Genomic DNA, 21,760 nt, shown 5'->3' on the forward strand with positions numbered 1-21,760 from the left:
AAACTCTGTGCCATTATTTCTATTTGGAGAATCCACAATACCAACCAACCAACCCCTAGAGTGACCCATGGGTGCCCATGGGTAGACAAGAGGTGACTTTATGCCCTTTATAGAATGATGCTGTGTCAGCAAAACCCTGAACAAAACAAGGCAAAACCCGTCCAGTGTGCCAGGAGCAACAATGACCGCTGGGCCGTTTCTCTGACTTTTACCATTTATGTGAATGTCCTGCTGAATTTGGAGGGAGGTCCCCGATGCCACAAAGGGGAATTCCCCGCTGTTTCGAATAAAGACGACCTTGGCTTTTGACTGCCAGCCAGCTGCCCTGTTGTTTGCACAGCCAGCCATCCAGGCATAGAAACATACCAAGGCCAGGCTGAGAGCACCTTCGTGTGGTGTGCCACAGCCGGGCTGGAAGAGGAGGGAGAGCACGTGTTTGCGTGCATTGACGCCGGCCTGCCACTTGCCACTGCTATCCCAGCGGGCTAATTTTAGGATTCCCCGTTGCAGCAGACTACGAGGAATGATCTCACACGACACGGGATGTCGCTCGATCGATGCATTCCTCAGCTGTGCGCTGCGCTGTGCGTCCTGCCCCTCTCCTCTGCCTTTGCGGAAGGGGCTGGCAAAGCGCCCATGCGTCTACTACAACCACTGCCACGAAGAAGAAGAAGAAGAAGAAGAAGAAGATCATGAGGATGGTGATTGCTACTATGATTGATCACATGATTGATCATGCCTGACATTCCATTGGCCACTTGCAGCTCTATGGACAGAACACACATTTGGGGAATGGAGAGGTGTGTGGCAGGGTGGAGTCGGTGGAGAGGGGCAGAAAGGGTGGGGTGGGGGACTGTACAGTGTCCAGTAAAGTGAAGGAGCCTTGCTGGAATAAGGGGGGAGGGGATGTTAGTGCAGGGGAGGGGAGAGGAGGGGGACAGCTGACGATGGCTCAGAAGTTATTTTAAAATCAGCAGCGTGAGGTGATTGGTCCAGCCAGCCGATGGCTAAGGTAGGTAGGCCGGCAGGAACCCAGAGTAGGACGGCGAGATCTTTCTTTCTCTTTTTTTAGTTTTTTTTTTTTTGTCCTGGGCTTCTGAGTGCAGTGCAACGTACTCATCGCAGTGTCCTGGAAGCGTTGCCCTAGTGTGGAGCTTTGTGGAGTTTGTCCTGAATCGACGTACACCTCTGTGTCAGTGGGAAAGTGTGGTAAGGAAAAGAAGGCTCTGCCTCCATTGGGCTTTGTGACTTTCTTCTGCTTTTTATCACTCATTCTCCCTCCATCCTTCTCTCATCCTCACACTCTCTACTTTTTATTCATCACTTTCTCTCTCTTCTCAGCCGTTATCCATCTTAATTTCTCAATCACCTGTCGTTGGTTCTACATTAATTGTGACTAATTGTTGCTGGTGATGGGTTTAGTGTTTTATGACGGGAGTGTAGAACAATGCGTGGTGTTTTCGTGAAGCACTTGTGAACACTTCACACCGCAGTGTGACATGACCCAGTTACTCAAAGAAGGTGGTGAGTTACACACTCCTGATGTGTAGAATCAAAGTTAGCAATGTCCTGTGTGTTTGTACGAGACTGTTGGCTTTGATCATGGTGGCTTTTTTGAGAACAGATGGTTGAATGTAAACTTCATCTGAAGTTCAGGGGGTTTTCTAGTTATTTTTTCGTGTCATATCAAACCTAAAGTTTCTTTATTCAATGAAAGGATATGTTTTATTTAATTACTATGAAACAAAACAAAAAGTGTTTATCAGCTACTTACTGCTAAGGCCCCATCACTATATTTATTCGCTGTGTACATGCGTTTGTGTATGGGGTCCTGTTCTGTTCTTATGCAAATGCGCTTACTGGGTCAGAACTTAAAGTATGTGGCCGTCCAGTCGGCGTCTTTTCCGAGCGAGAGCGTTTAACCCACATATCTCTGCCAGCTGTCGCCTCCAACATGCCGAGAGGCTGTGACAGGGGGCAGAGCAGAGAGGAGTGAGCTCAGCCGGAGACTAGAGCCCTGTGCAGCATGGCTCTCATGGCTCTTGTTCAATCCCATGGGGCTTTGTTGCTGCCCTATTACTCAGGCGCTCTCAATGCCTGGAACCTTGCAAATAAATTCCTGAGAGTGATGAGCAGCATACTCACACGTGTGATTTGTCCAGATTAATGAGCATTTCTTCAATGCATATATAAAATCATAGCATAGCATAGCACTCTGTAGCACAAAATATGCTGCCCTATTATTATCCCGTAAATCTTAGATGAGAACTTAGACATAATATTTGGCTTTACTTTCTCTTCTGTTCGGCAGAGAGGATTTTACGATTTTTTATCTTCTGAAAGAGGACAGTGGAATGTATTCTGCTCAGACAACAGATCCTTGGCCCCTCGTATCAGTGATTTTTCTGGGTGTGCTATTTTAGTGGTGAAGCTGGGTATCAGCAAGTGGCTAAGAGGTGCTGTGTGCATTACAGATTGTTCCTTACAGCCTTTGGAAACGGGCACGGTCCCTTGGGAGGCTGACAATACTAGTTACTCTGAAATTCTGCTGAATATGGTTACACAACAACAAAGTAAGGAGAACTTGCAAGATTTTTTCAGGTCATAATAAGTTAAGGTTTTACAGATTGTGTTTTACAACTTGTAAACCTCGGCATTTGGCCTTTACTCTACCACAGATGTTTCATCAGAAACTTGGTCCTTGTAAGTCCACAAGACCTACCAATGTACACTACTCATACAATCCAGTCAATTTGCTGGTCATTTTGATAATTACATGAAAGCTCTGTCCCCTTCCCCCTATCCTGCCGCCATTGTACCAAAAGGGCAGTGGGTCTCGTCTCGTGCATGCCACACCAAAGAGAGGACGGCAAACCAGACAGACATTCCAGAATCCTCGATGGCTTATATGGGATCAGAATGCCATGTCATATTTGGTGACTATGGCGAGTAGGGCAGGTCATTGTTAGCCCGGCTGTGCCCTCCTAGTGACGCAACACTTTCAGCGTTGCAGCTAGTCAGGTCAAGAGCAATGCAAGTACTTTCCGAGTTCCGGCAAATACGGGAACTCCTCCCACTTTGTCGATAAGCAAACAACCATAAACAAACCAAGGGAGGCAGGTCAACCATGCCATTTGGGAAACGTTAATTGTTATGCTCTTGGTCAGACCAAGTCTCGAAGAGATTTGAGCGTCGATGATAATCAGGCTAGGTCATTGTAGTGCTGAGCTGACCGGGGATCAGCGGAGGTCCTGTGCATGTAACTGACCCTTAACTCGTTAGCAAACTCAATCCAAGGCCGTAGTGAAGCACTCAGGGGCACAATGTTGCTATTATCAGGTGGTGTGCTATTTACTATATAGGCCAGGCAGGCAGGCTGTATTTAGGTCCCCTGTATATGATGCTGCTGGGTTTTTGTTGGAGTTCTTTGGCAGACCACGGGGGGACATTGTAGAAAAAATTTTGTTTTCGACTTGCTCTAAAGTGACTTTTGTTTGCTGATGGAAAGTTTTGGATATTTTTAGTATTATGCTTATCTGGATTGAGTGATTTTATAGGCCTTCAAGGGGCTATGTGAATAGAGAGACCTCGTAGGTATCAACATTTGGCTAGTGTATTTATACAGCTAATGATATAGCTGGTTACATAGTAGTCCCAGAGGGTGACACAGTGGATGTTGTGCTGCAGCTGTTTTGGTTACCAGGGGTGCATTTCTCAAAAGAGAAGTTGATAGCCTGTTAGCAACTTCAGTAGTTGCCAATGGAAAAATGCACTGAAAACAACAAAGTAACTAATGTAGTAAGCAACATTGGTTTTGAGAAATGCACCCCAGGATTGTTGAACGCTTCATAAGCCACAGACAGAGACAGAGACAAAGGGCCATCTCTCACCCTGCTGGCTTTGTCACTTGAATGACTGTTGACCCTTTTCAGTAGTGTACCCCTGCACCTCTACTCTCTAGGCAAAGAAAGTGGATCTAACAAGAAACGTCATTTTGTTTCTTTTCCGGTATCCACTTTATGTCAGGTGAGGAGACCTTCAGTTAGGAGACCTTCAGAGTCCTCAGGTTGAGAAGCAATGAATTCCCCTTAGCGCTGTAGATGGCGGTAGCGCCATGGGCGCAGATAGCTTTTAAAAACTGAGGGGGACATTTTCACAACAAACCGTCCGTGGGGGGGGGTTATTATAATACCCTGATTATAATACACTTTTTTTTTAGTCGCCTATTCATCTTCCGCTAAATAATTGTATTTGCTTTAGTAGCCTATGTCTACTACATTAAAAAAATAAATCTTGATTAAAAAAATTAAAACATCACAAATGTTTAAACCGCTCCAGCTTCTAGGCCTACTCAGAATGTGCACGAGTCTCCCACCAAGACCCCGCCCCAGTGCGCGCTTCTAAACACCTCTCCCATCCCATCAGCAAGCGCTACTTTCCCAACCAATTCAAACTTTAAACAGGAGAACTGTCAACAAATTTCACGTTGTATTAATGTAGGCCTACAGCAGGCTATGCAACAGTGTGTGATTTATGGCTGTAGAAATTTTAAGACGACCAGTCTCGCAGTGGTTTTGCTTTTGCATGCAAACAAAACTTGAGTCCATTTTGGGGCGTGTGATTGACATATTGGTAGGCTAAGCAAGAAACTGGGTAACCAAGTCAAACTAGGCTATATGGTCTCCTCCAGATTAGACATTTTTTGATAAAAGCGACTTAAATGGTGATTCTTGAGCTCTTCAGACAACCTCTCTGCCACAAGGCTACTCGTCATTTTTCTACCACGCTGCGTGTCATTTTGTATCCTTCAGTTCACTCCACCAATGCAATCCACACGTTTGCGTTGTAATACCGCCGTTTAACAACAATCCACAGTAAATGCATCCAACAGAATGACACCACTGCAATCATCATTCCAAAAATCCGTAAAAAAGACATTAAGTCCGATGTTCACAGCATAGGCCTATACTACAAAACAAGAGACCGATACGACAGCTACTTGCGTTGGCTTTGATTGACAGCTGGCATGGCATGGCCCTACAAAGCTGTCTTTTCACTCGAAAACAGGTCCACGACAGAGACAAAAAAAACTCTTCTGAACTATTAACATCTGTTAACTTCAGCAACTACAAACAGCGTCACAGCGGATATGAACACATAGTGACCTTACCTTAAAACGTCTTGAAAGCAGCTAAATCCCAATTTTTAATCCATGCGTTCCACCACCATCGTTCACGTTCCACAGTTTTTGTAATCCACATCACAGTTAGCAAGAAAGGGACTGTTTTCGACATTAACTTTAATAACAAAAGCAACTGGTCTGAGCCACAAATATAATGTAAATATGACGCCTGCTCTTCTCCACTTCCTGAATCTAGCCCTGTCAAAAGCCAATCACCGTGAGAAGCAAAAAGCTTATGGCGCTTCAAATCTGGGACTTCACTGCAACTTCAATGCATTTGCTTAATTCTGCAATACCTCACCACACCATCGCAAGCATAGAGATTCTATGTCGCTACCTGGTGTCACTGTTGAGTCAGCTGACACAGTGAGCTGACAGAGCCGTTTATAGAGTGTAATGCCGTTTTTTGCCACATATGAAAGTGAATAGTCCAGGGAGGCGCTATTTCGCACATTGCAAAATGCAAAGGCAGAAATCAGATATTTTCTCCATAAAAGTGAGGGGGACGGGTCCACGTGAATGAAAATCTGGGTACGTCATGTCCCCCCCGTCCCCCCGCTATCTGCGCCCATGGGTAGCGCACGTTTCGCAAACACCTCAAAAAGAGAAGAAGAAGTAGGGCACAACGCCCCCTTAGGAGACCCAACTTGAGCACACGCTTTTGCATTGAGTGGGCGTGTTTTACGATATCTTGCTCGGATTCAGTATTTTTGCTCTAGGTGCTTATTAGCTAGAGACTAGTTTGCTCGCTCTTTGTCTGTCTTTTCCACCATCTTGCTCGCTCTCTCTCTCTCGTTCTCTCTCTCTCTCTCTCTCTCGTTCTCTCTCTCTCTCGTTCTCTCTCTCTCTCTCTCTCTCTCTCTCTCTCTCTCTCTCTCTCTCTCTCTCTCTCTCTCTCTCTCTCTCTCTCTCTCTCTCTCTCCACCACTTTCTCCCACACTCAACACATCTATCCATAGGTCTTTGTTTTAGCTTCCATGACCGTGCTCTGATACATTTTTCTTTACTGTCCTTCCTTCCTTCCTTTATACTTTAGCGTTTCATTATTCATTCTCTTTACCCATCCGCTTATCTCTTCCCCCTCACTTTCATTCTCTCTTTTCTTTTCTTTGACTCTCGCCTGTGTTCTCACCCGTCCCCTTTCCCTTATTTTTCTTTCTCCCCAAATCCTCCTCCCTCTCCCTCCTTCCTTCCTTCCTTCCTCCTTTCAGTCCACCACCTCGTTCCTTGTTGCTTCCGTCCCAATGGAGGCCGCCCTGCAATGCGTTCCCCCAGTAGTAGACCCTCTGGGGTTTCAGCCAGGGATGGGCCTCAGCTCGTTCTACTCACCCGAGGACAGCCCCAGCCTCAGCACCAGCCTCAGTCTGTCTCCAGCGTCCCCCTTCTCGCCACCACCGTCCTCCAGCACGACAAGCACAGTGCCCCCCTCACCCACAGTCCTCTCTCCGGACCCCCCCACACAGCCTCCACAGCAGCAACAGCAGCATCCATCCACGACCCAAGGAGGAGGAGATGGAGGAGTAGTAGGAGGAGGTGAAGAGGAGGAGGAGTGCCTGGTGGACTCTCAGCCCATCTGCTTCAGCGAGAACCCGTTCCTTGTGGCCAACCGCAAGGGCAAAGGCCGCCCGCCGCAGGAGCGTATTCTCTCGGGGCCCCCGACCGGCTATGGGAAAGCGGGCCAGCTGCAGCCCTGGCTCTTCTCTAAGGCAAGAAGGACCACTGGCTGTGATCTTCTGGCCGTGTGTGTGTGTGGGGTTGGTTGTATCAGGAGTGGAAATTAACCAAATGGTGTCTCAAACGATGGAAATTAACTTGCAACTAATGTTGCTTGTGCAAGGTACAAGCAACATTGTAACAAAATTTCGCAAGTCACTGAAACAAGAACAATTGCTCAATATTCACCGGGCCACTCACCGAAATGCTACCGATTTCTTGCTTTACCAGAATTTGGTTGGTTGGTTTTTGGCTGGTACGGATTTCCATCCCTGGTTTGTCCATGTGTGTCCTTGTAATCACCACACATGGCATGCTGCCTCTATCCCTGTTCATGGAAGCTACCCAGCCAGCAGTCACCCAACTTCACCCTACCTTACCTCACCCTCTCCCTTTCCCTCCCTTTGGTGCTAAACTGGTTGCCCTTTAGTGCTTCGCTAATCAAGAGTGCTAATGGGTGTTATAACAACTTCACTGCTACTGTACTTGCTGATGGATTTTAATCAAATAGTTGCATATATGGTCTGATTTGGGTTGCATATTTTTATACGGGTTGCAAAATTTCCCCTTTTGAAGATCTAGGGTCACAATGCTCAATCAGATCCTTGATCGTAACCTTGCGGTATAATGTAAGATTCTAATGCTAGCAACACATGGAAGCAAAATTAGCGATGCAAAGCGAGGCTATATTCAGTGTTCCATTCTGACAGCGAATTAAATGGCGAATCAAATTGATTGAGACTGATAATTCGCTCGACATTTGCATATTACTTCTCTGGTTTTTTACTTGCATTCGCCTAATGGAAATTAATGGCGAATTTTACTTCGCTTCACAAAATTCGTTTTTCATGTGTCCCTAGCGTTAGATTGGGAGAGCATGGTCCTTATGTCTGACTTAAACCTGAGACGGCAGTAAAGTGCGGCAGTGGGAAAGCCGCGTTCTCATGTGGAGCATGCTGGGAATGGGGTGGAATTCCAGAGCGACAGGTGTCTGTTGGGAGAGGTCAAGTGCCTTGACCTGTCACTGTTTAACATCGTTGCTACATCAGACACTCACACCAAGCTACATACTTTATTTTGGTCTTTTTTTTCATTGGATAGCTTAGAAGTCATTGTTAGGTACAAATGAATTAGTCAATCGTTGCCCTTGCTGTCTAAAATGTAATGTGGACATCAATGTGTCTTAGCTGGCCTGTAGATACTGGCTAAAAATATCACTTGGGATAAGCCAGCTAGACCGCAATAGCAATGCACAATGCTTTTTCCAATATAACTCTTGAGTTCTACAGTTAAGTCTAAATAGTTTCTTAACGAAGCACCACAAGCTAATCTGGGAACAACCATCAAACCATCAAAACCCTACTGGAGCGCCATGAGGGGGGCAAATATAGAGTCTGAGGATTATTTATTGTGGTTTTCGACAGGAATGCGAGAGGCCCCCTCTGCGGACTGCCCATGATGCCCGTCTGTGGGCTGCACACAAGTGTCAACCCTTCTGCTCACCCAACCGCTCTCTCGCGTCACTCCTCAGCCTAGAATAGTGTTTCTCAATGGGGGCTTTACAGCCCCCCAGGGGGCGTTAGGGAGCTCTAGGGGGCGTTAAGAAGGATACAGCTGAGAGGGGGAGGTGCTAAGTTGTCATTGGGGGGCATTTGTCCGTTAACTTTTTGTAATACTAAGGGGGGCGTTGTCAGGCTTATGATGAGGTCAAGGGGGGGCGTTGAGAGGCTTGTGATGAGGCCAAAGGGGCATTTGTTCAAAAGGGGTTGAGAAACACTGGCCTAGAACATGCTGTCCCACTCACTGGGGCTGGGACTGGCTCTGCTCTGCACAGCAGTTTTAAATAGTGACTAACAAATGGCTTGAGTGTGATTCACAGGGTTGGTAAAAATAAAAAAAGAAAGAAGCGGAGATGAGCGTTTCAGTTATATTGTATGCGTCTGTGTGTGTGTGTGTGTGTGTGTTTGTGTTTGTTTGTGTGTGTGTGATATCCAGGCCCCCTCAACAGACACTCAGAGAATAGACAGTCCTGTGCGTGATGCCTCATACTCGCCCAGTGCACAGCCCGTAAGTATCCTCTTTTGTCCATACCTTCATTCATTCATTCATTCGTTTGTGCCTAACTTTGTTTCATAGATATGAAATCTAGATGCCATGTTCACCCTTTTGCCGTAGCCCAACCCTGGGCATCCTATCCTTGGGCCGGTATCATGATATTTTTCATAGATGTTAGCGCCACCTACAGGTTAATGTGTGCATTGTCTCGTCACCAATGGGTGGTAGCATTATGCTCGCTAAACATGGTGGTTATCTGACTCACTGATTCCAATAGAAAGGAACGGACAAGGCAGTATCTAGTGTTCATATCTATGACGGTGTCTCTCAATCATACTCAGTTTGTTTGTTTGCTTTGAATGTACTAGTGTTCCCCTGGGAGGAATAACCATTATTCCATTCCATTATTAATTGTATATCCATATCAGTGGTTGTCATATCAACTTGTTTGATCGTAGATGTGGAAAAAAAATATGAATAATAATGCTGATCTCACTGACGATCAAGTGGAACACTAACACTTTTGTCACATGGACAAATCACTGCATACCTGAACCTTGTAGGTGATGAGCTAGGTTGTTTTCTTCACGGTATCCCTTCCTCCCTCCCAGCAGTGTGCAAGGCAGCACTCCCCAGCTCAACTGTCACTCGGCAGAGAGACCCGGTTTGTAAGTGGGCTCTGTTGACCCTGCCCTGGCCTGGCCTGGTCTGACCTGGTCCGCTTGGCTCTGCTCTCTAGCCCTGATCCCATAAAGGCCTGGCTTTGCCTGCATTCAGCATTTGACCCCCAAAAGAAATTCACACAGAGTGCCCCTTGAAAGTGTGATTTGTGGTGTGACGATCCCCCAATCCACATAAACAGAGTCTTGATTCCTAGTCCGTAATTGCAAACTTGATTCAGGGCTGCATGTCTCATAACGACCTGTAACAGACAAAGGCAGCATTAGGCAGCTTGTTCGTCTGGATTAAAATGGTGCATCACTTGTTGAATGTTTGTGCTTTTATGTATTATTGTAATCTATGGATGAATTGAAGATGTCCAGTTTTCCAGTGGTTCTCACTGACTTGTGGAACAAGAGAAACATGAGTTAGCTAATAGGTTGAGTTACTCAAATAAGTCGAAAGTGCCCTAATTGCTAGTGACCCTGCTGGCTACAGTAATCAATGGACGTGTGTGTTTGGATGTCTGGATGCCAGCTCATACTTCACGCATGTTGGGGAGAAGACGAGCGGAAGTGTTTGTGTCCTTCCCCGGGCTGTGCGTGTGTGTGTGTGTGTGTGTGTGTGTTTGCAGCATCTTCCTAGCCATAGTCCTCATCATGTCATCCATACCTGTCTGTTCATCGTTCATGGTTTTTTTCTGTTGCTTTGTAGGCCACAGTTAATTTGCCCTCCAGTGCCACTGCCAAGGACAATGCATCTGTGAGTGTTGCATCTCTTGTGTTGAATTTTGCCATCTGACATCAACATACCCGTGAACTTTCTATTTCAAAAAGTGTTTTCTACATCGACCTTAGTTTGTGTTTATGATTGCCTTCTGTTTACCTCAGCGCAACAAGATTGGTCTGCATGTTATTAGCATCATAGTTGATTTGTGAATGGCACCATTCAAGAGAGTTAAAGCAATTCCTAGTTATTGTTATCTTTATAGTTATCGTTGTAAATGTGAATGGACCTTTACTCTCTGCCTCTCCTTTTTCTCTTCCTTCCTAATGATGAGCTGTGTTTACATATAGCACAATTTACTGTATATCAAATGCAGCCTAACGAGCTTCAGATGTTTGGTGGTCGGAAACTTAAGTTTAATCTTTGCATCTCTCCATTCCTACTCCAGACCAAGCCTGGTGTGATCCAGCCACTGTCCCGTATGAGACAGCAACAGCAGCCGCAGCAGCCAGGGCAGCAGCCGCAGCCGCAGCCGCAGCCGACCTCCTCGCCCTCCAGCCAGGACGGCCACAGCAGCCCCAACCCCTTCCAGCACGGTCCCCCCCACCCCATCAACTCCCAGACTTCTGTAAGATCCCTCACGACCGTCTAGAGTGCACCGCTACTAAGCTACGCTAGCCTAACCAACGCAACACAGCGCTAGCCAACGCCAACACAGAGCTATTCAACGCAACGCCATTTAAACGCTTTTCAGTGCAGCGTCATTTTAGCGCAACAGTATTTATCCCAATGCAATGCAACGCAACGCAATGCAATGCAAGCGCCTCCCCCTCCTATGCTTTCAATGCATGCCACAGCTACAGCCTTAAAGCAGAACATTTTTGGCACATATCTGTTTGAGATATCTAACCAAAAGACTTTTTAAGAGTTTTGTTTGTTTGTTTTCTTGTACGGTTTTGGTTTGGTTGGTTTTGTTTTGTCTGCACTCACCTTTTTTTTGTCTTGAGTGAGTTGTAAGAACCCGAAGAATAGACCTGCTATTTTACTGAGTATGCTGGACAGGAATGCTGCACTGATGTGTTTAAACACGCACACACATGCACACACACGCACACACTTCCACACTCCCACAGTTCACAAAAACTGACCACAGTTCATCCAGGAAAAGTGACACACCACCGCCACCAAATGTGCCATCATTTTTTAACTGCTATTTTTATACATCTTTTATACATAGTGTGCTTTTTTTGCTTTTTGTTTTTGCTAGTGTAAAGTTAAGCAGGGGCAGGTAGTGCACTCGAGTTAACTCAGGGTCGTAGAGTTGCCCCTCCATCCTCCCTACTGTCGATCCATCGTCATCTGATCTTTCTCTTACACCTCTCACACACACGCACACGCACACGTACGTTTTGTACCTACCTCATTGTTCCTCCTCTCTCTCTTTCACTCACACACACACACACACACACACACACACACACACACACACACACACACACACACACACACACACACACACACACACACACACACACACACACACACCCATTTCATGTCTACCTCAGTGTGCCATTCTTTCCTCCTGAGAGGCAGAGCGTGTGTCTTCTGTGCATGCTGTCATCTGCTGTGTTCCTCTGTTGTGTTCCTCTGCTCTCTTCCTGCTCTCTCATCGTCTTCCCCCAATTCCTCTCTGTCTGTTTGTCTCTCTTCTCGTTCTCTTTGCCCATCTCCCTTTATCTCCCATTACCTCCCCATCTTCTTCTCTTCTCTTCTCTTCTTGTCTCTTCTTGTCTCTTGTCTTCTCTTCTCGTCTCTTCTTGTCTCTTCTTGTCTCTTCTCTTCTCTTCTCTTCTTGTCTCTTCTTGTCTCTTCTCTTCTCTTCTTGTCTCTTCTCTTCTCTTCTTGTCTCTTCTCTTCTCTTCTCGTCTCTTCTTCTCTTTTTGTCTCTTCTCTCCTCTCCGTGGTTCCTGCTGTTCTGCTGCCCCCTCCTTCCCTCCTTCCCTCCTCCCCTCCTGGCCTGGCCTCCTGCTCCTCCTGCTCCTCCTGCTCCGTGCAGCCCCGCGCCCCCTCCCCTGACACATTCGAAGAGTTCCCCGTCAATATCAAGCAGGCCTACAAGGCCTTTGCTGCTGTGCCCCACTCTCTGGCGGTGCTGGAACCACCTCAGGTAGGATAGAGTCGTGTGCCAACTTCACCCCCTTTAAAAAAAACAAAAAAACAAGCACCAGCGCTTGCTTAATAGGGGGGGTGAATGAGCATGTGTTGTTGTGGTCCTCCACCGATCCCTCACCACCAACCAACCGACCCACCCACTCACTCAGCCACCACCACTACCACCGGTTGGGACCCCCATCGCTGGGTGACCTGGCCTGGGGAAGAGGGCCTCTCCCTCTCTGGAGGTTCCTCTCTCCACTACCCGGGTCCTCCCTCCACTGCTGCATGTTCCTCTCACCACCACCATGCCCCTTCATCTGCGTGATGTGGTGTGGTCTGCTGTGATGTGGTGTGGGAGCACGTCTATACGATGTATTTTTTCTGTGTCGCCATCTTGAGTATTGTCATGGATGCCTTCATCTGTAACAAAGACGGTTTGGTCTTGACATTTTTTTTGTGTGTGTGCGCCACGTTTTGTGTGTGGATCCCCCACCCCCCCAAATCTAACACCAACGAGCACAACATAGACCCTCACACAATGTTTAACCTTTCACTTCTCCTCAGGGTCACCTATAAGATATACAGGTGCACTCCGGTGTGCAGACAGGTCCACAAGCATTCACTTGCACCTCTGCATCGTGTCCCTTTCCCTGCTTGCTGTCCCCTCTTGTGACATTGGTTCTGTGTGTGTGAATATCAGCATTGTTCAATTCATTAGAAATGACTCTTTCTCTCCATCCATCTAATTGTTTTCTTTTGTATTCATTTATTTGGCCACCTCTCTCTCTCTCTCTCTCTCTCTCTCTCTCTATCGCTCTCTCTCGCTCTCTCTCACACTCTCTCTCTCTCAGGACAAATACGTTCAGCGGAACAATGTTTACCCTGTGCAGCCGTCTCCTGAGGTAAGATTATGCCTTCAGTACTCTACAAAGACTACACGGCTTTAGAGGTGACTGAACAATGGAACAACAGCTTAGCTTAGCTACTGTACACACTGTACTCTGACTGCTCTGTTGCTGAGAGCTCTGTTGATATCCGTTCGCACTGATGCTATTTACCGGTAATTTATAATTCATAATTAATCCAACTTCTTTATTACATGTATTTGACAGAAGCAATGAGCCAGATTATAACCACAAGGCTAATTTAAATATCATAGTCCCTTGACCGCAGTTGATGTAATGGGAAAAAAAGAATAAAACTAAGAGATGCATCATATTAGTGGTGGTGGTTGGTCGGTGATAAGACTATGGTGATGTTTTTGGCAATCCCATTGACTTTGTATTGGGCGCCCCCTGCAGGCGGATGTAGGAGATGATGTGTTTACTGATGAGGTGGAGGCGGATGGGGAAGGGGATGAGCTGGATTCAGGCTCCCCTCGCCCCTCCCTCTCCTCGGACCGTCGCGACTACATGAGTCTGGCCGCGGTGCCACGGCTCTCTCGGGCCTCTGTGGAGTTTAAGGTACCCCACGCCACCCTCCTTTGCAACCCTCCTAAAACCAAGACATGCCCGCTCCCTTTCTCTATGCTGGGCTGACGTGGCTCTGCTTTGGTGGTGGTTGTGGCTGTGGGAATAATAATTTTAAAAAACACTTGATTGTATTGTAAGGAATTGTTTAATTCCTTTCATTTTTAATTTGATAGTTGTTTTACCCGTTGCTTTTTTGATAGTAAGGCATTGATTAATTATGTACTGTTGGCGAGCCTCTGTACTCCTGTGATTGAAGGTGTGCAGCAGTATTTTTGCATGTTGAAAGGCTGGCTAAGTGGGGTGTTGGGCATTTAAATTGCATTTCTGTGAATGGTGGCAGCAGTGGGACTTAATATTCTCTTCTCTCGTGATGGTGGACAGAACTCTCTTGGGTCTCTCTTTGTGTTAATTTCAGGGATTCTAAATAAAGGCTGTCTCTCTCTTTCCTCCTCTGGTGCTCTCCTGTGCTTGTATATGCTGTGTACTGTTGTGCGGCTCAAAGAAAACCTTACACTCATGGAATTGTCGTCCCAATGTTCAGAAATTAAAAACCCTGCCTCAAATTTGATCCAGCCATGTTTGAATCAGCCGCTTAAGACCCAAGACGGTTAAATAAACTCCAACTCCCATTGTCATTGTGACACAGCACTCCACAGCACACAAGTGAACACTGCACACTGCACACAACGAAATTGCATTTATGCCTCACCCGTGCAAGGGGGCAGCCCTCAGTGGCGCCCCATGGGGAGCAGTGCGGTGGGACGGTACCATGCTCAGGGTACCTCAGTCATGGAGGAGGATCGGGGAGAGCACTGGTTGATTACTCCCCCCACCAACCTGGCGGGTCGGGAGTCGAACCGGCAGCCTCTGGGATGCAAGTCTGACGCCCTAACCGCTCACCCATGACTGCCCAAACCCTCAATGAAATCATCTGTGCTGCTCAGGAAAAAAAAGCAGCAGGGTTTTTACTTCCTGAACCTGAGATTGAATTGACACCTCTGATCGGGATAGCGTAAAATCTTCAAAAACATCAATCTAGTTGATCATGTGACCTGGCTAATGTGCTGACGCGTTTGACTCCCGTCAGACGCCGAGCCCGGTGGCCAAGGACAGTCCCGAGCAGCGCTCCTTCAGGGACCGGCAGAAGTACTTTGAGATCGACGTGAAGAACACGCCGGAGAACAAGCCCAAGCCCCGCGTCTCGCTGGTGGGGGAGGACGACCTGAAGAAGATGAGGGAGGAGGAAGGTCAGTGGCTTTCATGTTTCTCAGGCTTTCATGCCTTAATTGACAGCCAGGGCCAGAGATACATACAGTAGAAGTAGAAGTACTCTTACAAATGTAATTACAGTACTAGTAGTATGATGCCACAAAAATGAAACCATGTGATATCACACCGCTAGTGTTGAAATTACATATGGAAGAGTACTTCTACTCCTACTTAATATGCACAGGGAAATAGTGAAACGGAGGTATGGGGAAGAATCAGGAAATGACCTCAGCCCACTGCAAGGTCAAGGTGCTTTCAGTGTATTCAGGTCCAGATGTTGTTGGGTTTTTTTTGTTTTTTGTTTTTTAAAGCGGTGCGAGTAGTGGTATTTACTATAGAAAATCCTCTCTCTCTGTCCTACTCATCTGTCCTACTCATTGCTCTATTAATAAAGCACTAATAAGGGCAAAAATATTCAAAATTTGAGTTGTGTGTGTTATATTTTCCTGGACCCCCCTGAACGGGAGGGTTCAGTTATTGTAACGTCTGTCTGTTCCATTTGCCATCTCTAATTGCTTTTGTTTGTCCCTGCAGAGAAGCGATTTGTGCAGTGTGCACGTGACTACCTTCTGGACGAGGAAGAGGAGGAGGAGGAAGACCTGGCCAAGCAGGTGGCAGCGATGAAGGCTAGTGGCAAGGTGCTTCTGGACGGCGTGGAGTACAAGGTGGAGAGCGTAGTCAGCCCCGGCAGCGGAAACAACAACAACGGCAGCCCAGCTCCAGCTCCGCAGCACAGCCAGCCTGCAGCCACTCCCCCCAGGCAGCACTGCACCACGCCACCCAACTACAACACGCCACCCAACTACGCCGGAACGTACGTTAACACGCACTCGCTTTCTCTCGCACAGGTTTTTATTGTGTCGTATAGTAAACACACTTTTATATGAACACTCATGCGTGACTTGATTGTGTATTGAGTGTTGTGTGTGCATGCATGTGAGTGCGTTTGCGTGTGTGCACAAAGTGTAGTGCAAAATTGAGATTATACTGAAAATGGTCTTGTGTATCTTGTGTGACTAAGTCTTATGGTCAAACTTTGTCCCATTACAGAGATATTGCAATGTCAAATTCCCGTATCTACAATATCCAACCTAATACCAAGACTTTCAAGGCATTTTTCTCCGTTTCAGTGTTGGTGTAGTTACTGCGTTTTGCCTTGGCTTCGTAGGGCAGTATTAATTGTGTGTGTATCTTTGTCTGTCTTCACCTCCATCAATGTGTCTATCTTTGCCATTTCATAGGCCTTCACCAGTAGACTCTCAGAGGAACTCCATGGAGGAGACCTTCAGACTGGACCAGAGGCCAAACTCCATGATTGGGTGAGCAGTGCACAGCATCACTCAAAATCTCCTCAAGCATGCTGCATGAAAAGGCAATAATCAAACATGTGAATCACATTTTGTTGGGCTTTTAAGCCTTTATTCAGACTGGACAGTTTTGAGAGTGTGACAGGAAATGAGTGGGATCGGGAAATGACCTTTGCAATCAAGAAATGTAACCCGGGTCCCTAGCGTAAGAGTGTGGTGACTATGAGATACAGTCAAGACTGTGAAAGTAACTGGAGGCAGCCGTGGCCTAATGGTTAGGGCAGGGGTGGGGAACCTATGTCTCGAGGGCCGTTTGCGGGCCTTGAGGCCGTTTTATCCGGCCCCCGATATAATTTTAATGTTATTCAGCTTCACATGAAATATGACATATTTTGTAAAGGAATCTTAGAAAATGCATTTGCAAAACAATTAAGTTATATTCTGGGAACCTTGAGAAGGTGATGTTTGTTTAAAATGTGGCTGCCTTCAATATAGGCCAAAGTGAAGGGGAAAATCCCAGTTTGTACGGCCCTCGGAGGACTTTTACAGCCCTTGGATGATTTGAAGTGGCCCTTCGAATGAAAAAGTTTCCCCACCCCTGGGTTGGGGAGAGGGTTCTAAAGATCAGAGGGTTGCAGGGTCAAACCCTACCTTAGCTCTCCCTACACCTCCATCCATGGCTGAAGTGCCCTTGTGCAAGGCACCTAACCCCACATTGCTCCAGGGACTGTAACCAATACCCTGTAAATAACCAAGTCGATGTGTATGAAAGCATCAGTTAAATTATATGTAGTGTAACTTTTTAAAATCCATTTTCCATATTCATGTGTGTGCCAGGTTGGTGCCCATGTACCCGGGCGGTGACGCGGCGGCGCCTATCCGCACTGCCAAGGCTGAGCGGCGGCACCAGGAGCGGCTGCGCATGCAGAGCCCAGAGCTGGCCGTGGCCTCCGACAAGGACCTGTCCCCCGCGGAGAAGAGAGCGCTGGAGGCAGAGAAGAGGGCCATGTGGAGAGCAGCCAGGTACAACACACACACACACACACACACACACACACACACACACACACACACACACACACACACACACACACACACACACACACACACACACACAAAGAGCAGAGAGCTATGTGGAGGGCAGTCAACCAGAACTCACTAACACATGCACACCCACTAGTGGAGCAGCTACAAGGCCAATATGGCAAGAATCGTGCAAATTATGATACAAGCATGAAATTTGGCAGGTATGTGCCAAAGACACTTACAATCAAATCTACCCGATTTGCCACTTGAAATGGCGGCCATTTTCCAAGATGGCCGCCAAAAAATACCCCAAAAGTTAATTTATTGCAAAGAATTGACATATAAAATTAAGATACAAGCATGAAATTCAACACGTTTGTGCTCAAGACCAGCATGAATAAATCTACCTGATTTGCCACTTGAAATGGTGGCCATTTTCCAAGATGGCCGCCAAAGAAAACCAAAGAAATTGATTTTTTGCACAGAAATGACCAAACAAATTGTGATACAAGCATGAAATTCGACATGTTTGTACACAAGACCAATGAAATTAAATCCACCTGATTTGCCACTCAAAATGGCGGCCATTTTCCAAGATGGCCGCCAAAAAGACCCCAGAAATTGATTTATTTCACCAAATTGACCAAGCAAATTATGATACACACATGAAATTTGGCATATATGTGATCAAGACCAATACAATCAAATCCACCTGATTTGCCACTTGAAATGGTGGCCATTTTCCAAGATGGCCGCCAAACAGACCCCAGAAATTGGTTTATTGCACCAAATCGACCAAGCAAATTATGATACACACATGAAATTCGGCATATATGTGATCAAGACCAATACAATCAAATCCACCTGATTTGCCACTTGAAATTGCGGCCATTTTCCAAGATGGCCGTCAAAAAGACCCCAGAAATTGATTTATTGCTCCAAATTGACCAAGCAAATTATGATACACACATGAAATTCAGCATATATGTGATCAAGACCAATACAATCAAATCCACCTGATTTGCTACTTGAAATGGTGGCCATTTTCCAAGATGGCGTCTGTTGTATAGAATTGCAAATGTGGTCTAAATTGTTCATTATCCTTAATTCAGATGATGAGGTGATACAGATGTGTCTCCAATGTCAAATAAGCCCTTAAAACATACTAATACTGTAATATGTTGATAACTTAAGGCTCTCTTTAATGTCTTAGCAATGCTGTTATGATGTAGTTGAGTCTTTCCAGCAAAGTGTGAACGGGCCTGTCTTTTTGAGGAGGTTAGAAGTCTATGGCTGAATCTCATTTCACCCCCTTGAGGGCTGTGTATACTCTCTTTGCCGCCTGTCGCACAGAGGTCAACGCAGACCGTTTTGATTTTTGCTCGATCTGGTCTGCGCTGTGAGAGGATTCAAACTGCCTTCAATACAAGGAGTAAACTATACAAGTCTGTTGCCTTGTAGCTACACAGCTACACAGACTCAAAGACAATGGAAATGAAACATGCAATAAACGTCTACCTTTTTTTTTTGATTGCACTATCCACCACGGTAGTTTGGAACAAGGAAGTGGGTCATTGTCGAGAACAGGTCGCACAAAGCAGAATGAACTATGGAAACACTATTTACTGTCCCAATATAACTTCAGCATCGTAACTTGCAAGTGCACATGTTGTCTTTGGTTCGTGTAAATAAATGAAGCTACAAAGCATGAGGAACTTATTCAATGAACATCTCATAGTCCGTAGCCCAGTGAAGGTTAGAACAAGGAAGTAGCTGTTTGTTCTCGAGCACAGAGCAGTCTGGTCGAGAGGACCAATCACAGCGGCTCTTGCTGCCGTTAACCGCGTAGCTGTCTGCGGGCAGTCACATCTTCAGGTGCACACCAAGTGACGGCAGAGGTGGTAAAAATAACTGCGTGGCTGTCTGCATCATCGCACAGACAACTTTGATTCTGAGCATAAACCAGGCTTTAGCCCTACGCCTTTCCCCTTACCCTCCGTTTTGCACGTTCATAGGCGTAGGGCTGTCCGAATTCACGTTAAGACAGAGGGGTAGGGGTAGGGGTAAGGGGCTTTCTACCCCTTCAAATAGAGATTTTCCAGAGGAAGACTTCAAACGGAGGGGTAAGACCTATTTCCCCCAAATGCATTGTGAATGTCTTTAAAAAAGGTCGGCATCCACAAAAGCACGCAAAAATAAGTACTTTATGTAATTTATGTTTTTACTGTTGTAATAAATGTTGCATTGTACTAAGTTAAACATTGTCTCAATGGGTTATTTTCTCCAGGAAACGTGCATGAAAAAATTGCTATTAATGTCTACTTAATGCATGGAAGTCGTGAAGGAATTGCAAGGGTCATGCAACACCGTTGTCCTTTTTTAAAATTGTTGTCCGAGTGATTACAAGTAATATTGTTGGTTTAACCATCGAGAGGCTGTTTTTTGAATGCTATGGGTGTCATGCCGGGATTGTTGAAGGGGTGTCTCAATTCGTAGGGGTTGCGTTTCAAGGTTTGAAGGGACGAGGGGCAAGGGGAAGGCATAGGGGTGTTCAAACTTCACAGTGTGCAAAATGAGTGTTGTACAAATGACAGTGCACAGTTTAACTTTAGAAGGAATTCAATGACAGACAGTGCATCTAGGCATTTGTGTCCAAAATTCATTTTTGGTTACTGCTTCTCAAAGGGGACTCTACAGACCCCCAGGGGGTATTGGGGAGTCCTGGGGGGTGTTGAGGAGGATAAAGCTGAGAGGAGGTAGTACTCGCAATGCATTCAGGGAAATCTGTCGAAGCCCTCCGTCCATGGAGTGAGGTGTTGGAAAATCTCTTAGCGGAAGGGATGAAAGCCCTTCGTCGAACCCCTACCCATCTGTCTGAACGTGAATCGGGATGCCACTACGCTTACACGTGGACGCGCAAAACGGAGGCAAAGTGAATCGGCGTAGGGCTAAGGGGTGTAATGGGATTCACCCTTAGTTGTCAATGGGGGGAATTAGTCTATTTCATTATTTTATAATAAGGGGGGGGGGGGGGGGGGGGGGGGGGCGGGTTTGGGAGGCTTGGGAGGCTGTTTTATGAGGTCAAGGCGGCATTGGTGTTTCACAAAAGGTTGAGAAACACTGCCATAGCTATTCTAGCCCCCTATAGTGTATAGTGCTTTTATCAATTTCTTCTCTGTGTAGGATAATGCCCCCTGAAATACACTAACACCTCCTGCCATATTACCGTAAATTTCCAAGTGTCCAGCAAGTCAGGAAGATTTGATTATATTGCTCTATAGCACAAACAAACAAAATTAGAAGCTTTTAGCGTAATTCTCTTGCTGGATTCCGCGCTAAATTCAATCTTTTTGGAGCCCATATTGTGAAATGGCTACCAGTTCAAGTGGTAAATCAGGTAAATGTTCTTGTATTGTTTGTTAGCACATTTACACAACATTTCATACTTGTATAATAACTTACTTGGTCAACTGAGTGCAAAATTCAATATCTATGGTATGGTAATCTACGGTATTTTTTACATCTTGAAAAATGGCCACCATTTCAAGAGGCAAATAAGGTGGATTTGATTACATTGATCTTGTGCACATTTATGTCGAACTTCATGCCTACATCGTAATTTGATTGATCAATTGTGTGCAATAAATCAATTTCTGAGATCTTGGCGGCCATCTTGGAAAATGGCCGCAATTTCAAGTGGCAAATCAGGTAGCTTTAATTACATTGGTCTTGAGCTCATGCATGTCGAATTTCATGCTTGTATCATAATTTGCTAAGCCAATTCTATGCAATTCATCAATTACTGAGGTATTTTTGGCGGCCATCTTGGAAAATGGCCACCATTTAAAGTGGCAAATCAGGTGGATTTGATTTCATTGGTCTTGAGCACATACATGTTGAATGTCATGCTTGTAATAGGATTTGCTTTGTCAATTCTGTGCAATAAATCAATTTCTGACATTATCTTTGGCGGCCATCTTGGAAAATGGCCACCATTTTAAGTGGCAAATCAGGTAGATTTAATTGTGTTGGTCCTGAGCACATACATGTTCAATATCATGCATGTATCATAATTTTATATGTCAATTCTATGCAATAAATCAATATCTGGGCTCTTTTTTGGCGGCCATCTTGGAAAATGGCCGCCATTTCACGTGGCAAATCGGGTAGATTTGATTGTATTGATCTTAAGCACA

At 45.9% G+C, this 21,760-nt stretch overlaps 1 protein-coding gene across 17 annotated transcripts in view; it reads left to right on the forward strand.

Moving 5' to 3' along the window:
- scrib (scribble planar cell polarity protein) overlaps positions 1–21,760 on the forward strand; it is a 135,837-nt gene that overhangs the window by 104,541 nt on the left and 9,536 nt on the right. For 9 of the 17 annotated variants that reach the window (XM_063207010.1, XM_063207015.1, XM_063207021.1 and 6 more), the window contains 12 exons: positions 6,394–6,888; positions 8,891–8,962; positions 9,562–9,618; positions 10,325–10,372; positions 10,785–10,964; positions 12,393–12,503; positions 13,342–13,392; positions 13,792–13,953; positions 15,050–15,209; positions 15,766–16,045; positions 16,473–16,550; positions 17,376–17,561. In XM_063207010.1, coding sequence (XP_063063080.1) covers positions 6,394–6,888; positions 8,891–8,962; positions 9,562–9,618; positions 10,325–10,372; positions 10,785–10,964; positions 12,393–12,503; positions 13,342–13,392; positions 13,792–13,953; positions 15,050–15,209; positions 15,766–16,045; positions 16,473–16,550; positions 17,376–17,561 — 1,880 coding nt within the window. The remainder of the gene's footprint in view (positions 1–6,393; positions 6,889–8,890; positions 8,963–9,561; positions 9,619–10,324; positions 10,373–10,784; positions 10,965–12,392; positions 12,504–13,341; positions 13,393–13,791; positions 13,954–15,049; positions 15,210–15,765; positions 16,046–16,472; positions 16,551–17,375; positions 17,562–21,760) is intronic. The other 8 variants (XM_063207011.1, XM_063207020.1, XM_063207018.1 and 5 more) reach the window with 8 other exon arrangements.

The sequence above is a fragment of the Engraulis encrasicolus genome, chromosome 9 (genome assembly GCF_034702125.1).
Source record: "Engraulis encrasicolus isolate BLACKSEA-1 chromosome 9, IST_EnEncr_1.0, whole genome shotgun sequence".
Lineage (NCBI taxonomy): Eukaryota > Metazoa > Chordata > Actinopteri > Clupeiformes > Engraulidae > Engraulis > Engraulis encrasicolus.